The sequence below is a fragment of the Bufo bufo genome, chromosome 10, assembly GCF_905171765.1.
Source record: "Bufo bufo chromosome 10, aBufBuf1.1, whole genome shotgun sequence".
NCBI classification, from domain to species: domain Eukaryota; kingdom Metazoa; phylum Chordata; class Amphibia; order Anura; family Bufonidae; genus Bufo; species Bufo bufo.
In genome coordinates this window covers 42,299,882-42,326,344 of record NC_053398.1, presented here as the reverse complement: position 1 = coordinate 42,326,344, position 26,463 = coordinate 42,299,882, and the positions used below count along the sequence as shown (strand labels likewise).

General features: G+C 45.0%; 1 protein-coding gene across 1 annotated transcript in view; it reads left to right on the top strand.

The window, feature by feature from the left end:
- Positions 1–15,455: 15,455 nt before the first annotated feature.
- LOC120980019 (mucin-5AC-like) overlaps positions 15,456–26,463 on the top strand; it is a 230,892-nt gene continuing 219,884 nt past the window's right edge. The window contains exons 1-2 of the mRNA XM_040408884.1: positions 15,456–15,528; positions 17,476–17,556. Coding sequence (XP_040264818.1) covers positions 15,456–15,528; positions 17,476–17,556 — 154 coding nt within the window. The remainder of the gene's footprint in view (positions 15,529–17,475; positions 17,557–26,463) is intronic.

Here is a 26,463-nt window from a genome sequence, read left to right as displayed (position 1 = left end):
CTTCTTTGATTTCCTTATAACTTCGCTGTAAGGTATACAGATCATTTAAAACAGTTGGTGTCCTACATTATCTCTATTACACTCATTGTATTGTAATTCTTTAAAGGATGAATAAGAGGCTCTGTTATGTCATATGGACATTGTCACAAAATTGTCACATACAACCAAACAGGCAGGGGCGGACTGGGAACTTAAAGTGGTCCTAGAAAAAAAAGAAACGAAAAGTGTCCCCCAAGACAAATTCAAAGAAGACCGGGCAACACAAGTATTCATGGCCAACACGAGTCACAGGCAGGGCTAACAGAAGTAGGCTGGGCCAGCAATATCACAGTAAATCCAGGAGGGCACCTGGGGCAGCTGGCCAGATGCATAAGTACTTGATGCTCCTAACATTGATGTTAAAAGCATCTCATTGTTATGTACCTGGCCAGTGGCCATGAGAAGAGCTCGGGTGGTCACCTTGGCATCGGCCCACCAGGAAATTTCCCTGAAGGGTTGGCCAGTCCGCTCCTGACAACAGGACATGAGACAGCACTGTGGCATTCACTGCACCTGTGACTTTGCATGTGACTTAAGCGGGTACAGAGTGTCCACATTAGCTTTCACACTCGCAGGCACAAGATAGCAGCGCATGCACAGGATACCGCTTCTCTCTCACCTGGCAAGACAATGTTTCTGTGTCTTTTGTCCTGTGTGTCTATACGTTTTAAAGTGTTATGTTTATGGCTATGGCCTCGTTCCTGGCACTAATGCTGGAAACAGGTTGGATCCTTGCGAATGGGCAAATATACTTTGCCAGATACGATGAACTTTGGCAGGCTGTTACTCTACCACAACGGCCTGCCCAAAGATTTTACTGCTAATGTGAAATTCGCTTTAGTTACAGTGTGTAACTAGAGTCACCTACAGCACCTTGAAAAATATTCATATCCCTTGAACTTTTCCAAATTTTTTCACGGGGTGCCCACAAACTTAAATGTATTGGGATTTTATGTAATAGACCAAGACAAAGTAGCGAGTATGTGTAAAGTTTAAATAAAATGATACATGGTTTTCAAAAATGTTAATAATAAAAAATCTGGAAAGTGTGGTGTGCATTTGTATTCAGCCCTCCTGAGTCAATACTTTGTAGGACCACCTTTTGCTGCAATTACAGCTGCAAGTCTTTTGGGGTATGTCTCTACCAACTTTGCACATCTAGAGGCTGAAGTTTGTGCACATTTTTCTTTGCAAAATAGCTCAAGCTCAAATTGGATCTGTAAACAGCAATATTTAAGTCTGGACTTTGACTGGACCATTCTAACACATGAATATGCTTTGATCTCAACCAGGCATGCCCAATCTGCAGCCCTCCAGATGTTGAAAAACTACAACTCCCAGCATGCCCGGACAGCCTACAGCTATCAGCCTACAGCAGGGCATGGTGGGAGTTGTAGTTTTGCAACAGCTGGAGGGCCGCAGGTTGAACATCCCTGAAAACTATTCCATTGTAGCTATGGCTGTATGTTTAGGGTTGTTGTCCTGCTGGAAGGTGAACATCCACTCCAGTCTCAAGTCTTTTGGAGCCTCTACCAGGTTTTCCTTCAGGATTGCCCTGTATTTAGCTCCATCCATCTTCTCATCAACTCTGACCATCTTCCTTGTCCCTGCTAAAGAAAAGAATCCCCACAGCATGATTCTGCCACCACTATGTTTCACGATCGGGATGGTGTGTTCAGGGTGATGTACAGTGTTAGTTTTCTGCCACACATAGTATTTGGTATTTTGGCCAAAAAGTTAAACTTTGGCCTCATCTGATCAGAGCACCTTCTTCCACATGTTTACTGTGTCTCTACATGGCATGTGACAAACTTCAAACTGAACTTTTTATGGCTTGCTTTCAAAAATGTGACTGCAAACACATACCATATGGTCATCTGAATAAACCCCAAGTTTGTGGGTGCAATGTGAAAATATGTGGAAAAATTCAAGTGGTATGAATACTTTTACAAAGCACAATTTTGGATTGAGCCATACCTTTTGGTAGATGTCTCTTAGAAAGATATTTTGATCCGCAGGTTTTCATAGTTTTACCAGTCTAGGGATGGCACCCATGCCAATGAAATATAAAGAACTGGAAACAAAATTGAATTCTCGGATTTCCCAAGGCAGAAAAGGGTCTCTTGATTCTAAATATTTTAGTGGATTGTTCCAAATGTAAATTATGACTGTAGAATTTCAAATACAATGTGTTCTATTGTACTGTATCCACCACCTGTGGTTTGGAGAGATGGATTTTTTATCCCTTTCATTAGTATCCTGGTCAGAGTAGTCCTTCACAAAGGACATTTTGCTCCTGTTTGTCAACCAAACTAATTTAATTACTTTCTTGGAAATGTAACTACTTTCACCTCTGTGCAGGAATATGCAATAATGTCTGAATTTGGACAAATAAAATGTGACTCATATCTGATACAACATGATTCATAACATAATTGATACAAATAAGATGTAGCTTGTACAGAATATAGGAACGATTAATTATTGAGGGAAATTACTCCAATCAAGACTCCCCTCTATGTGCCAAAGTGGAGAGCCATTCTGTAAGACCTAGCTCGGAGGTACATTATATGGATAGTCATGTGTGGCTGACAGCGACTTCCTCCAGCATTATCAGCTGATCTCTGGGGCTGAGAGGATCCGGACTTCGCTGTCTCAGTGAAAAAACCTCTTTAACCGCTTCATTACAGCAATTTGCAGTGTTACAGGGCAATGGTAGCTTGCAATGTATCCTGGCCATTTTGTATGTTGGGTTACGGATAAGAGCCTGGATGCGTCTTGAACTCCTATTATCTACGACATACAATAGACAACCACACAAAGGCTATATGCCAAAAGCCACTTTTGTGCAAGCCATCAACCTATCCATGAGACAGATAACAGACTTAGTCAGCATACCTTACAATGGCAGCCTTGTGCACTATGAGACATTCCAAACCAGCTCTCATCTGACTGAGAGCCAGTAAGCCTCAAAGTTACTTCAGATCTGTTGGATGGCTTGGGTGGACCTGCGCACCTAGATCAATATCATTAGGGAGACAAAAAGTTTTCTGATTGTCCTAACATAATATTCAATAACTGTCACGAGGGGGTGTCGAGGGCCACGTCTGACTCCGTTGTACCCGAGGTCAGGAGGTCGCAGCGGGTGGCTGCGCGCTCTATATCTAAAGATCACGTTGTTTCTTAGTGACTGTTTTCTGTGTTTGCCTTGCTATCCTTTTTGTCTCAATCAGGGATCCGTAGCTTCTCCTCCTCAGCTGTTTCTTGTCTGCCACTCCCAACCTCCTTATATTCTCCCCTCACACTTCTCTGGTTGCCAGTTATAGAGCTTCCTGCCTGGACATCTATACTGACCCACTGGAGTTGTGAATCCTGGTTGTCGTTCCAGAGTGCTACCCTCCGGATCCCTGTTGGGCTTCTTGTTGTCTCCTGTTGTCGCCCACCTGGGATTATATGTTGAGTTTGTATTGTCTGTCCTTCCCTTGGTGTTTTCCTTTAGAGATAGTGGTGCGGACTAGTGTTCCCACCGCCCTGTTCACTATCTAGGGCTCAGCTTAGGGAAAGCCAGGGCTTTAGGCACGTGATCGGCGTACGGGTGAGGAACCCGTCTAGGGACGTCAGGGCAGCCAGGTGCCAGCCGCTAGGTGAGTCAGGGGTCACCACCTTCCCTCTCACTTGGGCAGGGCCTTCCTTGTTCCCTCCCTCTGCGTCACGTATGTGATAGTCACGCCGACCGTGATATTATAACTGGCCTTTACTTTTTGAGAAAAAAAAAAAATAAAAAATTTTTTTTTGTTGTTTTTTTTTTCTCTACTTAGAATCCAATATGGATCCTATTGCTGCCTTGGCAAAACAGCTTCAAGGCCTGTCTTTGGAGGTGGCAGGATTGAAGTCGTCTGTCCTCCAACAACAGCAGCAAATGCAGCTGACCGCACCCCCAGCGGTTGCTATGGGTAACCAGGTTGTTACAGAACCCAAGGTTGTTCTTCCTGACAGATTTTCTGGGGGAAGGGACAAATTTGCGACGTTCCGTGAGGCCTGCAAATTATACTTTAAGTTGCGCCCTTACTCCTCAGGTAATGAAGAACAGCGGGTTGGGATTGTCATTTCCCTGCTTCAGGGGGACCCACAATCCTGGGCGTTCTCGTTACCCCCTGTTTCCCAGGCTCTCCGGTCAGTGGAGGGATTTTTTGGGGCTTTGGGTCTCATATATGATGACCCTGACCGAGTCGCCCTGGCTGAGTCGAAGTTACGGAGACTCCTACAGGGAGATCGGTCAGCAGAGGAGTATTGCTCAGAGTTCCGTAGGTGGGCTATGGATACTCAGTGGAACGACCCGGCTCTCAGGAGTCAGTTCTGCTCTGGGTTATCTGAAAGGGTTAAGGATGCACTGGCGCTGTTTGAGACCCCCCTTTCCCTTGATGCTGTTATGTCCCTCTCTATCAGAATAGATAGGCGTCTTAGGGAGAGATCGAAAATTCCTGAGCAATTGGTTACCTCTCCCAAGCAACAATTAGTCTGTACTGACTTAGATGAGCCTATGCAGCTAGGCGGAACTTCTCGTCAGGTCCGTCCTCCTGAGGTTCGCCGTAGGGGGGGGGGGCTTGTTTTTTCCGTGGGGGGAAGGGTCATTTCATTAATGTCTGTCCCTCCTTTCTCAAAAACAAAAGACCGTCGGAAAACTACTAACCCGAGGCTGTGCGGAGGATGTCAGCCGGGGGGTATACGTTTCCTCCATACGAACATCTCAATTTGTGTTACCAGCGGTTATTGTTTTTGGTGTTAAGACGGAGTCTATTTCTTTTTTTCTAGACAGTGGAGCAGGGGTAAATTTGATAGATGCCCATTTTGCCCGCACTATGGGTTTGTCTCTCTGTACGCTGCAGAGACCTATTCCCGTATTCGCTATAGATTCGGCTCCTCTGTCTCAGAGAAACCTCACCCACATTGTTCATAATTTACACCTTCGGGTAGGGGACCACCATAATGAGTGTCTTTCATGTTACGTTCTGGAGGGCCTTCCCTCTCCTGTGGTATTGGGTCTTCCCTGGTTGGTAGCGCACAATCCAGTGGTGGATTGGCAGGCCAGGGAGATATTGGAGTGGAGTGAGCATTGCAGAGAGAATTGCTTAAATAACAATTTCTTAATCGCCTCCATAGCTTCCCTACCTACATTTATTTCGGACTTTGAGGACGTTTTTTCTGAAAAGGGTTGTCAGAAGCTACCACCTCATCGTCCTTATGATTGCCCGGTTAACCTGATTCCCGGTGCAAAATTACCCAAGTCCAGGTTGTATAATCTTTCGGGTCCCGAGAGACAAGCCATGAAAGATTATATCTCCGAGAGTCTGGCTAAGGGACACATCAGACCCTCTTCTTCACCCGTGGCTGCAGGGTTTTTCTTTGTTAAAAAGAAAGATGGGGGCCTGCGTCCTTGCCTAGATTTCCGTGAGCTAAACCAGATAACCATCCGAGACCCATACCCTCTTCCTCTCATTCCTGACCTTTTTAATCAGATTGCGGGTGCTAGGTGGTTCTCCAAACTTGATCTTAGGGGGGCCTACAATCTGATTCGTATCAGGGAAGGGGATGAGTGGAAGACAGCTTTTAACACCCCTGAGGTGCATTATGAAAATCTAGTTATGCCTTTCGGTCTGACCAATGCCCCCGCTGTCTTCCAACATTTCGTTAATGATATTTTTAGTCATCTCATCGGCAGGTTTGTAGTCATATACCTAGATGATATCTTAATTTATTCGGCTGATCTGAAAACACATGAGGTGTGCATGTCAGGCAAGTACTGCAGGTCCTACGGACGAATAAATTATATGCGAAAATTGAAAAATGTGTCTTCGCCGTTCAGTAAATACAGTTCCTGGGATATCTATTATCTGCTTCAGGTTTCCGTATGGATCCTGGGAAGGTCCAGGCAATTTTAGATTGGGATCTTCCTGAGAACCTTAAAGCCCTACAACGGTTTTTGGGTTTCGCAAATTTCTATAGAAAGTTCATTAAAAATTATTCAGTGATCGTTAAACCCCTTACCGACATGACTAGGAAGGGGACTGATTTTTCTAAATGGTCTGACGCCGCTAAAAATGCATTTTCCTCTCTAAAAGAGAGGTTTACCTCGGCACCTGTTCTAATTCAACCTGATGTCTCCCAGCCTTTTATTGTTGAGGTAGATGCGTCAGAGGTGGGAGTGGGGGCTGTATTGTCTCAGGGTCCGTCTCCTGGCAAGTGGCGCCCTTGCGCTTTCTTTTCCAAAAAATTATCTTCTGCAGAGAAGAACTATGATGTTGGAAATAGAGAATTGTTGGCGATTAAGCTGGCGCTTGAAGAGTGGCGTCACTTCTTAGAGGGAGCAATCCACCCCGTCACGGTGATTACGGATCACAAAAACCTTCTGTACCTAGAATCGGCTAAGCGTCTCACCCCTAGACAAGCTAGGTGGTCGCTATTCTTTACCAGATTTAACTTTGTAATCACCTATCGTCCTGGGGCAAAAAATACCAAGGCAGACGCGTTATCTCGTAGTTTCCCTGGAGGGGGTAATGCTAGTGATCCGGTACCTATTTTACAAAGAGGAGTGGTTGTCTCTGCTGTACACTCTGTTCTAGAGGGAAAGGTGTTAGAGGCCCAGGGGGACGCCCCGGCCTCTTGCCCCTCAGAGAAATTGTTTGTACCGTTAAACCTGCGTCTTGAATTATTAAAAGAACATCATAATTCGGCACTTGCTGGGCACCCGGGTAGTAAAGCAACCTTGGAGCTATTATCTCGTCGTTTTTGGTGGCCAAGGTTGCGTCAGGATGTAATGGATTTCGTGTCTACTTGCTCTACTTGTGCACGCGCGAAAGTCTCTCATACACGTCCAGCAGGGTCTTTATTGCCACTTTTTATCCCCCACATCTGTTAATGGATTTCATCACTGACTTACCGTTGTCTGCGGGTAAAACAGTTATTTTGGTAGTAGTAGACAGGTTTAGCAAAATGGTACACTTTTTTGCGCTACCCGCACTTCATAATGCTAAAACTCTTGCTCAGGTGTTTATCAGTGAAATCGTGAAGCTTCACGGGGTCCCTTCCGATGTGGTTTCGGATCGGGGAACCCAGTTTATTTCTAAGTTTTGGAAAGCTTTTTGTTCCCGTTTGGGGGTACACTTGTCCTTTTCCTCAGCTTTCCATCCTCAGTCGAATGGACAGACTGAGCGTACCAACCAAAACCTAGAAACATATTTAAGGTGTTTTGTGTCTGAAAACCAAGAGTTGTGGTCATCATATTTACCGTTAGCTGAGTTTGCCATAAATAATCATTATCAGGAGTCCACTGGCAAGTCACCATTCCTTGGTGCATACGGTTTTCATCCCCAATTTTGTACTTTCAAAGAGGGGGGGTCTTCTGGGGTTCCCGAAGAGGAAAGGTTTTCTTCATCTCTTTCATCGGTATGGCAGAAAGTGCAAGTTAACTTGAAAAAGATGAGTGGTAAATATAAATGCATGGCCGATAAGAAACGGTCGCCAGGTCCGGACCTAGGAGTGAATGACTATGTGTGGTTGTCTACTAGGAATATTAAGTTGAAGGTTCCCTCTTGGAAACTGGGCCCTAGGTTCATTGGTCCTTATAAAATAGTAGCCGTTATTAACCCTGTGGCTTTTCGCCTGGAGCTACCTCAGACTTTTAAGATCCATAACGTCTTCCATAAATCGTTACTCAAGAAGTATGTTCCACCTCTTGAACCATCACCACTGCCTCCTCCTCCTGTTATTGTGGATGATAATCTGGAGTTTCAAATAGCCAGAATTGTTGATTCTCGTCGGGTCCGCCGCTCTCTTCAGTATCTGGTGCATTGGAGGGGTTACGGTCCCGAGGAAAGAATGTGGGTTCCAGCGTCAGAGGTAAACGCCAACAGGTTAATTCAGGCTTTCCATACCTCTCATCCGGAGAGACCTGGTCCTGAGTGTCCGGAGGCCCCTCGTGAAAGGGGGGGTAAAGTCACGGGGGTGTCGAGGGCCACGTCTGACTCTGTTGTACCCGGGGTCAGGAGGTCGCAGCGGGTGGCTGCGCGCTCTATATCTAAAGATCACGTTGTTTCTTAGTGATTGTTTTCTGTGTTTGCCTTGCTATCCTTTTTGTCTCAATCAGGGATCCGTAGCTTCTCCTCCTCAGCTGTTTCTTGTCTGCCACTCCCAACCTCCTTATATTCTCCCCTCACACTTCTCTAGTTGCCAGTTATAGAGCTTCCTGCCTGGACATCTATACTGACCCACTGGAGTTGTGAATCCTGGTTGTCGTTCCAGAGTGCTACCCTCCGGATCCCTGTTGGGCTTCTTGTTGTCTCCTGTTGTCGCCCACCTGGGATTATATGTTGAGTTTGTATTGTCTGTCCTTCCCTTGGTGTTTTCCTTTAGAGCTAGTGGTGCGGACTAGTGTTCCCACCGCCCTGTTCACTATCTAGGGCTCAGCTTAGGGAAAGCCAGGGCTTTAGGCACGTGATCGGCGTACGGGTGAGGAACCCGTCTAGGGACGTCAGGGCAGCCAGGTGCCAGCCGCTAGGTGAGTCAGGGGTCACCACCTTCCCTCTCACTTGGGCAGGGCCTTCCTTGTTCCCTCCCTCTGCGTCACGTATGTGATAGTCACGCCGACCGTGATAATAACCTTTCTATACAGTTTTGTCATGTAAAAACTAATTTGCATAAACATAGGCATATGGGAAAGACATGCAAATGAGCAGAATCTGCCTTGTTTTTTAGCTGAAAAACCATTTGCATGGAAAATTCGCGATCTACACTACTCATGAACAGCACAATCTATTGGTTTCATAGTCTTATGACAAGACGATTACTCTTGTCATAAGACTAAGAAACCAATAGATGGCGCTGTTCATCTTGTTGGGGTGCTAGTAAGTGGGGCACACTGCTCAACAGAGTCCACACACCGTGTAGCACTCAGCCTATAATAGCCTGGCTTTTGGCATATAGCCTTTGTGTGGTTGTCTATTGTATGTCATAGATAATAGGAGTCCAAGACGCATCCAGCCATCCTCTTAATGCTGTTTCCAAACCATTTTGATGGGGTTTCCATCAATTTCTAACCTTTTTTTGTGAACCAGACCCCCTCTCTTCTTCAGAGCAGGGGTTGCCTGGTTTGATGCTCGGGTCTCCAATTGACTTTCATTGTATTAAATTGTACTCGAGCACCCGCAGTATTTGAGCACTCTGATTTGCCGAGCATAGTGATGCTCGCGCCGAACAGCAGTTCGGCCAAGCATGCTCGCTCAACACTAGTCCCCTGCAGTCCTATGTAACAGCACATATAACACAGTGATGGCTATCTGAGTACCAAAAATGTAGTAGTGTTACCTGTAGTCCAATGTAAAACCACAGATAACACTAGTGCTGATAATGTGGTAGTTTTACCTGCAGTCCTGTGTAAAACAACTGATAATACTAGTGCTGATAATGTGGTAGTGTTACCTGCAGTCCTATGTAAAAGTGTAGATCATGTGGTAGTCTTACCTACGTCCTTAGTGTGCCTCCCTGTGCCTCTCCCACAGAACTCCATGCTGGTGGTGCTGCTTCCTCTTCCTTCTTCTTGCCCCGCACAGAACATCCTGATGTGGTTGCATCAAGACATAGGAACACTGTGGGCATGGTGATGGGAAATCACATAGGAACAGAGGGATTGTCAAATACGCAAAGGGACACACACACTGGGACAGAAACACACACATACAGAGGTATACACACACAGGGAGAGACACACACACAGGGAGAGACACACACACAGGGACAGACACACACAGGGACAGACACACACAGGGACAGACACACACAGGGACAGACACACACAGGGACAGACACACACATGGACAGACACACACACAAGGACAGACACACACAGACAGACACACACACGCAGAGACTGACAAACCCACATGGACAGACACACACAGGGATGGTCAAATACGCACAGGGACAGACAAACACACAAGGACACCCACACAGGAAGAGAGAGACACACACACAGGGACAGACACATACACACAGGGACACACACAGAGGGACAGACACACACACACAGTGACAGACAGACACACACACACAGGGAAAGACACACACAGGGATTCAAATACACACAGGGACACACAGACAGGGACAGGCACACCCGCACACCCACACACAGAGACACACACACACACACAGGGAGAGACACACACACAGGGACAGCAATGGTCAAATACTCACAGGGACACAAACACTCAGGAACAGACACATACACACAGACTGTTGGTATCTAGGAACAGGGGTTAGGATGAGAGAGCTACCATGAGCCCCCCGTTATTCACTTATACCATAACAAAAGACACGGACACTGTTTTTTACTTTTAACTTGTTTTACTGGGTGATGATCGGCCACAGCTAAACATTACAATGGCAAATTAAACTCCTCCCCCAACCATTCCTTCGGTGCGGTGTGCCAACCCCTGGACCCCAGAGGGCACGTGCGCCAAATCTGTTACCACCATGCTCCTTTTCTCTAAATTGCCGCCAGCTGTGACTTCCGAACTCCAATCCATAACCAGGAACCTCGAACAAAAGAAAACAACATGACCATCCAAACTTAAACACAAAACATAACAATAAGGGACGGAGTTGCGGGACCAGATTGCCTTCACTGTAAAGAGGAAGGGCCAGGAGTAGGGGGGGGAGTATATATCACCTCCCATTGCCTCGTCCCCCTCCTGTTCCGTAGCCCCACCACCTCATCTTTTAACCCTTTCGACCCCACTCCAGGTTACCACCCCTTTTAAACCTTTTATGGCCCAACGGGCCAACATTGAGGTTTGGGGGGGCCTTAACTTCTTATTAAACCTGAGGAAGGGGATGGGGAACCATCAGTCCCTCATCACCCTCCCTAAACCGTCGGGTGCTATCCACAAACGCAAATGTAACATCCCAGAGTTATGTTACGAAACTCTTTTATCTGCATTATCATCCTGTGTAATTTAACATCACATTCTCACAAATGTGCATATTCTAAGCCTGTTACATGTATTTGCTGTAATTTCCATGTACACCAGCAGGTGGCAGCAATGTTTAGCAAGGCCTTAGTTCAGTTTAGTATTTCTAGACTGGAATAGTACATTCCAGTTTAGCTCCCCCCTCTTTGAGCAGAGTGGGCTTGCCCATGTCCTTCCTCATGGGGAGAGAAGGAAGTTACAGTTAGTGTGCCAGCCACCCCGGCTAGGGGAAGGCTATGCTGGTAGGAGCTCCCAGTTCTAGGGATCCCAACCCAGAATATTGTCTCGGCTGAGACCAAAGATCACCATTCCCAGCCTGAGCCTTGAGCCTCAACTGGCGACAAGCAAGCTGCCATCTCCAGAACTCCAGGACGAACCATTCCCTGTGAGCGTAACTGTGAGTAACATCCAGAGACCAGGAGAAGCCAAATTCCTCCTCAGATAGTCAGTCCCATACACAGCAGAAGATAGACAGAGCAGAAGATAGTAATTCCTGCCATATTCTCCAGGCACATGATAGGAGCAGAAGAGATATTGATCCCTGCCATACATTGCCAATACCTGCTGGGACCCAAGACTAGCTGTATCTCATGTGGATTAATACTGCCTCCAGTAAAGACAAGTTGAATTATATTCCAAGTCTGGATCTCATTCATTACTACCAAGTTCCTCAATTACTCCTACTAGCAACACACTCATTTATTTCAAGTGAGCCAGGATCCAGGAGTCCAGCCGTACCAAGGTAGGAGACACCGTTGACACTATACCTACTACCACACAGAGACATTACACCACTCTGGCATTCCTAACCTGGTACGTGAGTTGCAACACATTAAAGGGCCCTGAGACTGTACCCTGCGCACTTTGCAATTGGCGTCACAAACAAAAACAATAGACTTCTATATCCATATCCGGACCCACTGCATAATTTTGGCGTCCGCCTAACCGTACCACGGTCCGGCTCATTGCACAAACACAGGGACACACACACACAGGGACAGACACACAGAAAGGGACAGACACACACAGGGACAGACACACACACAGCGACAGACACACACAGGGACAGACACACACAGGGACAGGCACACACAGGGACAGACACACACAGGGACAGGCACACCCACACACAGAGAGAGACATACACACATGGACAGACACACAGGGACAGACAGACGCCCAGGGACAGGAATGGTCAAATACTCACAGGGACACACACACACACACAAGGACATACACAGAGGGATAGACACATGCACACAGGGAGAGACGCACACACAAACAGGGACAGGGATGGTCAAATACTCACAGCGACACACACAAGAACACACACAGGGACAGACACATACGCACAGGGAGAGACACACACAGAGGGACAGAGAGACACACACAGGGAGAGACACATACACACAGGGTCAGACACACACACACACACAGGGTCAGACACACACACACAGGGTCATACACACACAGGGACAGACAAACACAAACAGCGTCAGACACACAGACAGGGACACACACACACACGTACACAGGGAGAGACACCCACACACAGACACACACACACACACAGGGACAGACAAACACACACACACACACACACAGGGACAGACACACACACACAGGGACAGACACACACACACAGAGACAGACACACACACACACACATGCACACAGGGAGAGACACACAACACAGGGACAGACACACAGGGACAGACACAGACAGGGACACACATGCAGAGACAGACAAACACATATGGACAGACACAAGCAGGGATGGTGAAAGAACTCCCTAATCCATACCACGAAAAAGTCAGGAAAGACACATACCGTAAGTCACGTGAATACAGCAGCGCACATGACTGTATCCTAAACTGATCATTGGTCCAGGAATCAATGGGGGAGCCGCCTATGTCACCATATCTTATGTGAGCATGCCATTACTAAAGATGGCCACTATTTATTGACTGCGCATGCGTCAATCGGGACCAATCACATGACCCACCAATTTTTGGCGGAAATACGGCACAGAGCGGAGGTATGTATGTACACTTCAGGTGTTGTGTTTATGCAAGTGTTTGTCAAATATGGCATAGGCCACCCTTATATCACAGTGTGTGGTAATCAAAAGTATGTTAAATACAAGAGAGCCATGTTGTCCTTATCTCCAGATAATAAATAAAAAAATAGAAAATACATTACGTATACAATAGGCTCTTACTATCTAAGCGAATACAGAGGCTAAATGTGCCACAACCACAAGGGGCTTTATTCCATTAAATTCATAAATATATATATCAATCGATTATAAATACATTGATTATATAAATAAAGTGTATTAAAAATGTGTTAAAAAAAAAAACTAGTAATAAAAATATATATGGAAAAACCCAATAAATTCACAGGTAAGTATTGAAACCATGATTAAATGGTATCAAAAATCAATCAAAAATTAATCAAAAGCAAATTGTGCTTATACATAACTTATAATAAGTGAGGTGAAGAAGAAAGGAAGACCATGTGCCAGACCATAGTAAAAGGTACCGGGACATGTCAAACAAAGTAAGTGATAGTGCCAAGCGTGATAAGTGACCAAACCGAGAAGTGAATACCTACCTCCAATATTTATGCCTATAACTATACACTGTTAATAAATCAAGTACTTACTACTAAATAACCAAAAATCGTACGAAAATATATGTGGAGGGATACCCAAGCGTGCAGGCATATGCGCCCGCCCACACAACAATATGCTCGCCCGCACATGCCCACGCACCCATACGCGTCCACATGCACACATTTATATCAAGCTGACAGCTCATGGGAAGTGTCTTTTCTGCCTCAGCTCAGGGGGCGTGTCTCAGCTCTCCCTATCACAGCTCAGGAGGCGTGTCTCAGCTCTCCCTATCACAGCGCAGGAGGCAGTTGAAGGATGAAACTGAGCATGTGCGGCCTTGTCAGTGAGCAGGACAAAGTAATAAGAAAAAAACAAACAGCAGGTGGCGCTATACAGATACATTTTATTGAATAACCCAGTGGCTCTGCTAAATTTTTAATTACAAGCAATTGCAAAGTATTCAGATCCAGGTGCTGGTTTGAAAACTGTAGAATATTTTTTCGTAGGACAACCCCTTTAATGGGAATTACCGAAATCTTTATCACTGAATTCAAAATCACATCTTTTGCTAAATTAATTCTGGTGCTGATAGTCTGCTGACATATTGGTGTGTGTCACAGTTACTTACCGTATGTTGTAGAGGACACACTCTGTCCAAATGCACTTTTTTTGCTGTTGCCACTACTACTACCGCCCCTACCCAGCTGCACATCTCCTACCTTGTCCATGTTCCATACAGTAGTACTGCAGCTGGGATCCCTACTCTGCACAATATAACAAACCTGAAACTACTCTCAAAAAGGGACAATATTCTGACAGCTTTTATAAAAAGCCAGTGCTTCTTCACTTTTCAGGACAATGTTTTCCTTAAATTAACACCAAACCTGCTGCTATTCACCGAAAAGGGATCATTCTTTGGGCTCCTTGTTTGAAAGGAGTCATTGCTTCTTTCACCTAAAAGAGATCATTTTAGGACTGGTTGTTAAAAAGCCATTGTTTCTTCGGATACCACCATGTCCATGTGTGTATTGTATAAATACTGGCAGACATTTTCCCGCAAAATGGGATAACTTTTGAACCATTTTTGAATTTAAAAAGTATAAAATATCAGCGTGTTTTTAAACAGACTGTTTGTTAGTACTTACTATCATCTGTATATATACCGTATATATCTGTCCTTTTCATATTTCTAATGCTGTTGTGGTGTGGATACAGCTTGCAGTGGGTTGGATACAGTCCTGGGATCAAACTTGTAACTGATCACCCAATGCATGAGCAAACACTTTCTCAATAAGTGAAAATATCATTGATACAACACCCAAATCAGTGTTTCTGTTGCCTGGAAACAATGAATCTGTATGAGTCCGAGTGATTGCCGTAGTAATGGCACATACCCGAACAGCGGAAAGGATTGCTGCACATAAAAGGCAATTATCAGGAGTGAACACTTTATTCCCAATAGTTGCCTGGTCAGTTAGCCCGTATAATGGGGTCTTTATGGAAGATTGTTTCACATTAGACAAATATTGTCAGGAATTCATCCAGTTAACCCTGTGCTGGTACAGTTACTATAATAACCAGTCAAGTCCAGGATGGTGTAGTGTGACTGACATATCACTTTTCTATTTGCTCAAGACTAAAGTGTTAAAGGATATAATATATTGGATATGTTGAAACTTTAGGAGACTGGGATGTGCCATCAGTATTTGTAGTCTGGGACACGGCCAAGTCCTAGGCAATATAAACTGGTCTAACTAGGGAGCTTTGCACTTGCAACTATGAACCTACTTGGGAAAGATCAAGCACTGCTTTGGATTTGGGCATGGATATTGTGTTCTTGCAGCCCCATTGGTAAATATAATTCATTACTTCAATATGCCGTGTATCTTATAATGGTACAGAATGGATGGACAGCAGGTTAGCTATTTGGTTATAAATACAAGTCTAATTCAAACTTAAGAGTAAGACCTAAGGAAACAAGTAAGTAAGGGATAAGGATTTCCACAAGATTTTTTGTTGAGGAATTAATGCCATAGATTTTGCTTTGATAGAACATCCAGGCTTTGTCATGGATTTTTCGGTAGATTTGCCACGATAGTCGCATTACATTACAATGGGTGAAATGTGCTATGAAAATCCACTAGAAGATTTGACTTTCTGTAGATTTAAAATCGGTGCTACAGACACCGATTATTCTTTCCTCAGTGTATGAATGACATTTGTTAATATTTCATCCACTTTGCTGGTACTATAAGAGTTCGGCCACAGGGTCAGGTTTTCTGATGAAGTTTTGGAATCTAAAAGCAGGAGTGAGTCAAAAAATCAAAGTATAAAGGACAGATATTATGTCTCCCCTTTTTTTTTAATTCTCTCCTGGTTTTGGCTTCCAAAACTGCATCAGAAAACCTGAATGTGTGGCTGTACCCTAATATGCTGCAGAGTTTTTGCACTTAGTGAACAATATTTGAGAGTAATGGGTTTTTTGTGTATGTAGAAAATGTTTCAGATCTTTGAGTTCAGCTCATGCAAAATGGGAGAAAAACCGAAAGTGTTGCGTTTATATTTTTCTTCAGTGTATATAAAAATATTCTCTATTTGCATGGAATCCAACATAAAAAGCTCTGTATGCCTCCATATGAAATCACAGCATTCTGGAGATGCAGTAGAGGGCTTAATCACCTCTACATCAGCCCTATTACTCATTTGCGATACACAGTATCTACCAGAATGTGCTTCATATACAACGTCTACGACAGATGGCACTGTACACGATGCCACAGATTTACTATTGAAAACACAGTACCCCATAAACAGTACCTGCCAGAGAGTGACCTCATATCACTGGATATTGTCCTCCATGCTACTGCTGCTTCTGAGACTGTGCTACAGTGATAAAGGATTTCCCTTTCTCTGTGCATGCTGTATATGGGAGACATAATAGCAGCTAGTCTCCACCCAGTAGCTCAAGGATAATTGACAATTAGAGTTAGAGCCTGTAAGGTTTGCCACCCTGAATTTTTAAATGATATACAGATGTGGCAAGTGGCAACATCAGTGGGTCAATGTATTTTTCTGAAAGTGCAGCTTGATGCCAACTTTAAGCTTTAGAGGTGAAGGTGGCTGTAATGGGTGGAGATTTGTCAGTAACTAGAATATCTTTACTCTGGCACAATGCTTTGTGGTTCGAATACAGTATATTAGTGCAAAACTTGGCTGTTACAGTCTTTTAAAGTTACACAGCTCGGAGCTTACTATTAAGAATGGAACAGTCTCTCAAAGAGGCCACTCAGTGTATTGGTTACAGTCTCTCAAAGAGAGCACACAGCATGTTGGTTGCACATTAACAGGCTCCAAGAACATCTCACATATAGAAGATGGTACAGAACTGCAAGTTGGCACCCTCAGTGTCTGGTCATAATAACAGTAGTATTTCCAAAGCATTGCTCAGCTCACAGTACAGAAATTTTCCAGTAGGTGGTCCTGAGCTACTCTAGTCATTCCAGGAAAAACTTTGGTTAAGAGTTCCCCTCAGGAAAAGCAGTCCGAAGCAAGGTTCACCTCCATATAGGATGTCAGGATCAAATGCTCTACTGTAACTCACCGGCCAGCACCAACTGTTTTTGGCTTTCATAGACCAGGCTGGCTTATTATTGCAGTTCTCCATTAGTACTGTGCAGCCTAGGCCCATGAAATAATAATAATTACAATTATAATAACCTGAAAACTTCAGCCGCAATAACAGAATCATGGGCATGCCTAATCTTTTTAACTGACACTGGAAAAATTACTCTATTCCAGGAATTTACGGACAGTCTTCCACCCGGAAGTCTGCAGCTGAGAAAACTGGTAAAAAAAATGCATCACAGAAGTCGTCTAATGGTAAGATATAGTTATATTCCTCATTAGATGAAAACCCAGTGAAACTGCAGAACACAAATCAAAATAAAAGTAATATTATGGTCAGATGTAGTATTATTTCTCATGTACACAAACATCAGCTTATTCTGAAAAGTCACCTGAAGCAACAGGTAAGCTTTAGATACGCAACCGGGGGTCTTAATTGTAAGGTCTGCTTTGGAAATTAAATGTAATGTATTTTTCACAATTTTTTCCCCAAATGACAGTGGACAAATGGCAGTGTCTCTTATAAAGCCAATACTAGTGAGCGCTTCTATATGGAAGCACATACTAGTATGCAGTAGGTGCGGGGAGCAGTGAGTGAAGTACTGGCTGAACTCACAACTGCCTGGTCTTCTCCGGGCCTGCGATACACTGTCCTGACTGTCAGGATGTAGGGGGCACACTATAACCTGCGTGACCCATGCTGTGCGATGTCAGGTCACAGTGTAGTGTGGACCCAAAGAAGACCAGGGAGTGGTGAGTGAAGTGTGCTGTCTGGAGAGGTAAGTCTATTTAGAAATGTTTTTATCTGATCAGAGGTCCTATATTGGGGGTCTACCCTGAGGTCTGATATAGGGGGTCTGATCTGAGGTCTGATATGGGGGTCTGATCTGAGGTCTGATATAGGGATCTTATCTGATATTTGATGTCTGATATGGGGGCCTGATCTGAGGTCTGATATGGGGGTCTGATCTGAGGTCTGATGAAGATTGCGGGTCTAATTTGGGAGTTTGAAGAAAAATATTTTTTTCAGATTTTCCTCTTCTAAAACCTAGGTGCGTCTTATCAGGTGTATCTTAAAAAGCGAAAAATACATTAGGTGTCTCGTGTAGGGTATGAAAAATGTAGGGATCCTTGCTTTCAACTATATCACTATCCTCAGGCACTATTACTTTGTAGTATAGTATCTGGGAGCACTGCCTGCCTCCACAGGCACATAATTAGTGGTTTAGCAGAATGAGGGTGAAGATTGTGTCTTGGCAGCAAAATCCAACCACAGTCTTTGGGAGAATTGGTCATGAAGGTCTGGACTAGTGTCACGCAGATTGCAATATTGCAGATCCCTATTGTATGGATCTATCATACCGTGCCCATACACTGCTATGGGCATACACTGTGCCTCTATATGGCACTGATTGTATATAACATCATACAGGGCCTTGCCACATGTATGATGTTACATCATATTGTAGTGATTTTGGCCAATTCCTAAGCAATCAGATGTGAGCTCTAGTGCTTTTCTTGGGGATAGTCCAGTATTCAACTGAAAAAATGCAACACTGCTAATACTTTCCTCAAAAGTAGTTTTACATCATAAGTCACTTCAAGCCCTCATGTACACGGCAAAGCTGCATGCACAGAGACTGTTTTGTGGCATACCGAGTGCCCACAGTTCCATATAATAAAGCACTGGTGTCTCAGAAAGGAACTGTATTCTCTCCTAGAAGCATTACCTCAAAGGCAATATATAGCACTCAATGGAACTGCCATTGTTTTACTCAAAGGTTCCATATGAATCCATGAAAATAATACTGTACCTCCACACGAAATTAGAGCATATCACAACAGGCTTCCATGACCTCCAGCCACAGCTCTCCCCGCTCCGTTCTCGTTGTAGGTAACTATCAGACAATGGGGGCATATCCTAACAATATGCCCCCATTGTATGTGATGGGAATGCCCCTTTAAGGGGGAAGGAGGATATTCACTGAGTTATTTCTGCCACAGATTTTGCTTTGATGCAGCAGCAAAATCCACACATGTGCTTTGTCCTCATTTTAGCTTCCAAAACTACATCAGGAAACCTGAACGTGTGGCCGTTCCCTAATATACTGCAGATTTTTTGCATTTAATTGAGCTACAAAAAATCAACTGCATTTCTGCCAAGTGTGAACATAGTCGTACAGAGCCCATGAATAATTAAAACTTTAGCTTTTATTAAATATACGTTAATAGGATCAGCTATAATACTTCATTCCTATTACACACCAAAACAAAAAACAACAACAAAACTTAGATACAAGTCGACTGGAAGTGGAACCACGATTGATGCTTATCATACAAGGAAGGAATGCAGGGGTCAGGCATTGGGGGTTATGTCCCTATAGTATTCCTGACTAATGCCTTAACCCAGAGATGCACCCTAAAGGTGAGTGCACTCTGTTCCCGTTCCTATTCCAGACTTTCCTTATTATTACCCTCAGTACATTCCAACGCCCTTCCCCTCATTCAGGTTCTTTAGGGGGGGTGGTAATAAATGGGTTATGTTTGATACAATAGAATCAATTAAATACAATATATATATAATCGGTTAGTTACCAAAAGATGCAGCCAGTAATAAATAATAAACAGGATAGTTTAGTTGCCACCTGGTACACCCAGTTAGATGCCTCATATTGTAGATGACATCATGCACATAGTCCAGATTTACTCAGATATATGTAGATCTAGGTCCATACTCCCACAAAAAGTCAATGTTTCAATAACTTGAGAATCAATTACAGCTTGACAACAACATATCATGCTGTATAAGTTATGGTCTGCTGAGGCATGGCATCCTACTCTTCTTGAAGGGCTGTCCTCAGGTCATTGAGGTTTAGGGGTACAGAGTTAGGAGCCTCTACATGGCAACTCAGCTGATCCCACAGGTTTTTAATGAGATTCAGGTCTGGAGAAAGTGCAGGCCACTCCATTTGAGGTCCCCCAGTCTCCAGCAGCCATTCCCTAATGATGAGACCTCGATGAGGTGGCGCATTGTCCCCGATGAAGATGAAATTAGGCCTGTGCTGTTAATGCAGAGGGACAATGACTGGATTCATGTTATTCAAGTAGTATGGGCTTGTCACTGTACCATTCACAAAGTTTAGGGCAGCTTTGTATTGACTAGACACATCTGCCCACACTGTAACACCACCACCACCAAAAGCTTGTCTGGTGACAACAGTGGCTGATGCACAGCGCTCTCCCTGATGTCTCCAACATCGTTGGCGCCAGGAGCATTGCCAGGTCAAAACATTCAGGTCTTGAGCCCCGGATGTTTTGTCCAGGGCCCCGAATGTTATGGCAGTCTGCAGAGAGAAGGAGACAAGCAGTGCTTGTCTCCCTCCCTCATTCTCTTCTGCAACACCTACGCTGATTGGTGGAGGAGCAGTAAGCAGGCTTCTCTCATTGCTGCTGCTCCACTAATCAGAGCCTCCTCCTGCATGCTGACAGAGTTCGTGGGAAGCGCTGGCCCGCTCTGTCACACCATGAAAAAAGCCAGCCACAGTGTAAGTTCTACAGCTGTGTTCTTGGGAATGTGGTGGTTGGGATGTGTGGGGAGGGGGTGGATGAGGGCACCGGCAGCAGGACAGCTACTGCACATTCCAGGGGAAGGTAGTGGACACAATGCAGGCTACACTCACTTTATTTTCGAAAGGTGGGGAGATTGATTCCTACAGGCAAATGTCATTCACTCCACTTTCCCTCCATACTAGATTGAAATGATCTTGGAATTACAGTATCTGGGACCAAAAAGCAGACTTACATTATATTTCTACTAAGTCTAATAAATATATACACTAATGTAAAGCTGATTTGTGGTCCCCAATAATTCCAAGATCACTCCAATAAGTTATGGAAGGGGCCTGGAGTAAATGACTCTGCCTGTGGCACCCTTTATCTACAAGCATACCCCCAAATAAAAATCACCCAGAAAGCCTCTAGCTGGAACACCCCTTCTAAGACCCCAAATGACAACCAACAGATCTTAGCCATTAACCCCTTAAAAACTATAAGACGGAACTGTACATCATAAGCGTTAAGAGGTTGTATGTGAACACATTTGTCCAGTTAAACAGAGGGAGGGGGCTCCCTCTGTCACGGCCATCAGTGCCCTGTGACGTGACTGTGGGCACATATCACTCAAGCCTTAATTAGCCATTTTACAAAATAAATGTCTTATTTATAATGCATGGTGCATGCATGCAGTGATCAAAAAGTTGCAGGTACCCCAGAATGAAAACAGTTCATAATACAAAAAATAAGCCTCATACAGCTCCATCAAAAGAAAAAAGAAAAACATTTTGAATCTCAGAATATAATAACACAAAAACAGATTAAAAAAATAAATAAAAAGAAGAAGCATGTACAAAGGTTGGAAGTGTCGTATTGTCATGGATCAGTCACTGGATTTATTTAATTGTTATCCACCAAAAACCCATGCACTCTCGGCTAGTATGTATGTGTATAGGGGAGTTGAAAGAGACAGCTATCACATCGCCTTTTATTTTCCGTTCTGATCCATTCTGAAGAACATAAAAAAAAAAAGATCCTGTAAAAAAAAATTGATCCTGTGCATCCATTATGAACATTGTGCATCCGTTTTAGCCATTTCCATCAGAGATCATATATATTTTTTTAAGGTGGGAAAAAAGTCCTGCAGTACTTTTTTTCTGTCTAAAAAATGGATCTCAGTCGGAAATGACTAAAAAGTATAATCTGTTTCTAGTGCTAAGGCATGAGTATGTGGGGGGGAGGGAGGGGGAGGGGACAGGGCGGATATTTCAAGAATTTGGCACATATGCATTGGGGCTTGAGCCCCGGATCTTTTGAGACCCTAGCAATGCCCCTGGTTGGCACCCAACATTTCTGCTAAGAGCAAACCAACCTTTATCAGTGAACAGCACTGAGGCCCACTGGTCCTTTGTCCAGCGTAAATGCTCCCTGGCCCATGCAAGACGATGACGCCTGTGCCTGGTGGTGTGGTCAGGTACTCTTGCAGGTCGTCCAGCATGCAGACCACACAGATATAAACAGTTTTGAATGGTCTGACGTGACACTCTGGTGCCTCTCTGGTGCCTCTCCCCTCCTTTGAATGTGCCTAAGGTTGTGTGGCATTAATCATTCGTTTCCGCAGGGCATTGTTCACAATGAAGCAGTCATCGGTGTGGGATGTGGCCAAAGGACGTCCACTTTTATGCCTTTCTGTGACTCTTCCAGTCTCTTTGTATCTCTGTTGCAACCTGCTGATGACACTCTGTGGCACTCTACGCTCAGTGGCCACTTCCATCTGAGAAATTCTGCTTAAAGTCTCGCAATAGGGAGGTACTGTTGATCACTTGCTAGGCGTCGTCTTGGTCTCATGATGTCAAAATGTGAACAGCATGATAAGGAGGACTGTTTAACTATTAATTCTAATTGAACCAGGAAATTTATTGGGCGATTCATGGATCAAATACCTGTTGTGAATTTTGCTGTTAATTTGCTCCTTGTTAGAGAACAGCAAGTTGTGCAAAAAGTACTAAAACATTGAACAATTAAACAAGTCCATTCAAAAGTTTAGAGAAGGTCACATTAAGTTCACCTGTAAAGGTTAGTGCATTTAGGTTCATCCTGAAATTTCACCCACAAACCAAATATCCCTAAATTTTAGTGTGTAGTAGTGTATATGCCTATGGGTAAATAGATGGTAACAAACGGCCTGTTTAAAAACACATTGCACTGCTCTCTCTTCTGACTGGTAAAATGCTAGCTGCCATTTTGAGTGATTCATTGGAAACAAATGGCAAACATTTTGGATTTGCTAGAATCTAATTATTTTTAGAACTTTTTTTATAAATTTGATTAGTTTAGAATTGATTCACTCATCTCTAAAGTATAAAGGTACTGCCACAGAGTAAGGTTTCTGTTTCTGTATATGTTCTATACACTTTCTTTCCAATTCTCATTTACTCATGGTTTTGGCTTCCGCATGCAGAATCCTGACCCTGTGGCTGTAACCTAACAAGGAAGGAAGCTAGTTTACCTTCACATGATCTTCTGTCCTTGTAACTGGCTGCTAAGCTGTCAGGTGGGAATGCTAACATCAGCGTGCGCTTGTAGTCGCACATCTTCCGTTCAGTAACATATGTTTTCACTAAATTGAGTTCACTGTAAGCAATGCAGAGCAGGGGTTCATTCACAGCAAAAGGGGGTTCATGTCACCCAGCAATAGAACAGAGGATTTTCAGAGATTTAGGCCCCTGTCACCCAGGCACAGCAGGGGTTAATTCACGGCAAAAGGGCGTTCATGTCACCCAGCAATAGAACAGAGGATTTTGAGAGATTTAGGCCCCTGTCAGCAATGCAGAGCAGGGGTTCATTCACGGCAAAAGGGGGTTCATGTCACCCAGCAATAGAACAGAGGATTTTGAGAGATTTAGGCCCCTGTCACCCAGGCACAGCAGGGGTTCATTCACGGCAAAAGGGGGTTCATGTCACCCAGCAATAGAACAGAGTATTTTGAGAGATTTAGGCCCCTATCACCCAGGCACAGCAGGGGTTTGTATACGCCAAAAATGGTTAAATGTCAACCGACAATTGAAAATATATTTTTTTCAATTTAGGGCACTAAAATTGGCACTTTTTTGAATTAAAATGGCTCTATAATAGTCCTTGAAAAGGCTAGAGGGAAGTAAAAGGCAGTAAAATGTGCTTAAGAGCATGGCAAGTGCTCTGCAAACAAATGTGGATAGGGAAATAACTTAAAATAAAATAACTAAAAATTACAAATTATTAACCTGCAACTCAGAGAAGGAGGTGGATATGGAGTCGGAGGTTGTGGAGGCGGTGAATGTGGTATTGTAGGTGGAGGCAGCAATGGAGGAGGAACAGGTAGCCAACAATGTTTTTTTATTTTTTTATTGGTGTAGGTAGCCCCCAAAATATTGGGACAAATAAAAGAAAAGAAAACAAAGAATCATTGCACTTGACTTGAGTACAAGAATGTATGTTTGATGGTGGTATAAATGTCTATTCTGCACAAGGTACAGACAAGTCTTGTGGGATCATTTTAATGAACGTGAGCTTGTCCACGTTGGCTATGGACAGATGGCTGCGTCTGTCTGTAATGACGCCTCCTGCGGTGGTAAATACACGTTCAGAGAGTACACTGGCTGCAGGGCAGGCCAGCACCTCCAAGGCATGCAGGGCAAGCTCTGGCCATGTGGACAATTTGGAGACCCAGAAGTTGAATGGGGCAGAACCATCAGTCAGTACGTGTAGTCGTGTGCACAGGTACTGTTCCACCATGTTGTTCAAATGCTGCCTCCTGCTAACACGCTCCATATCAGCAGTTGGGGCCGGTTGTTGCGGCGAGGTGACAAAGCTTTTCCACATGTCGGCCATGCTAACCCTGCCTTCTGAGGTGCTGGCGCTGCCCCAGCTGCGTTGGCGACCTCTTCCTCCTCCCCTGCCTTCGCCTTGTGCTTCCACTTGTCCCCCGGCGTCAGTCGGGAATGCTCTCAGGAGCGCGTCTACCAGCGTGCGCCTGTAGTCGCGCATCTTCCGATACTGCTAGAGTGAGGGAATTATGGACGGCACATTGTCTTTGTAACGGGGATCCAGCAGGGTGGCCACCCAGTAGTCAGCACACGTTAAAATGTGGGCAACTCTGCAGTCGTTGCGCAGGCACTGCAGCATGTAGTCACTCATGTGTGCCAGGCTGCCCAGAGGTAAGGACAAACTGTCCTCTGTGGTAGGCGTATCGTCAGCATCCTCCGTATCCCCCCAGCCATGCACCAGTGATGGGCCCGAGCTGCGTTGGATACCACCCCGCTGTGAACATGCTTCATCCCCATCCTCCTCCTCCTCCTCCTCATCCTCCTCCTCCTCGTCCTCCAGTAGTGGGCCCTGTCTGGCCACATTTGAACCTGGTCTCTGCTGTTGCAAAAATCCTCTTTCTGAACCACTTCTAAAAGACTGGCCTGAAAGTGTTAGAGATGACCCCTCTTCCTCCTCCTCGTCCTGGGCCACATCCTCTTCCATCATCGCCCTAAGTGTTTTCTCAAGGAGACATAGAAGTGGAATTGTAACGCTGATAATGTCGTCATCGCCACTGGCAATGTTGGTGAAGTACTCGAAACAGCGGAACAGGGCACACAGGTCTCGCATGGAGGCCCAGTCATTGGTGGTGAAGTGGTGCTGTTCCGCAGTGCGACTCACCCGTGCGTGCTGCACTGAAACTCCACTATGGCCTGCTGCTGCTCGCACAGTCTCTCCAGCATGTGGAAGGTGGAGTTCCACCTGGTGGGCACGTCGCATATGAGGCGGTGAGCGGAAAGGCCGAAGTTACCCTGTAGAGCAGACAGCCGAGCGGCGGCAGGATGAGAACGCCGGAAGCGCGCACAGACGGCCCGCACTTTATGCAGCAGCTCTGACATGTCGGGGAAGTTGTGAATGAATTTCTGCACCACCAAATTCCGCACATGCGCAAGGCATGGGATGTGCGTCAAACCGGCTAGTCCCAGAGCTGCAACGAGATTTCGCCCATTATCGCACACAACCAGGCCGGGCTTGAGGCTCACTGGCAGCAACCACTCGTCGGTCTGTTGTTCTATACCCCACCACAACTCCTGCGCGGTGTGGGGCCTGTCCCCCAAACACATAAGTTTCAGAACGGCCTGCTGACTTTTACCCCTGGCTGTGCTGAAGTTGGTGGTGAAGGTCTGTGGCTGACCGGATGAGGAGGTGGTAGAAGAGGAGGAGGAAGCCGAGTAGGAAGAGGAGGCAACAGCTCTCCGCCTGGAGCCCAGCTGCCATTACATTTACCCAATGTGCAGTTAGGGAGATATAGCGTCCCTGGCCATGCTTACTGGTCCACGTATCTGTGGTTAGCTGGACCTTGCCACAGATGGCGTTGCGCAGTGCACACTTGATTTTATCCGATACTTGGTTGTGCAGGGAGGACACGGCTCTCCTGGAGAAGTAGTGGCAGCTGGGAACGACGTACTGTGGGACAGCAAGCGACATGAGCTGTTTGAAGCTGTTCGTCCCCACCAGCCTGAATGACAGCATTTCAAAGGCCATCAGTTTAGAAATGCTGGCATTCAGGGCCCGGGATCGAGGGTGGCTAGGTGGGAATTTACG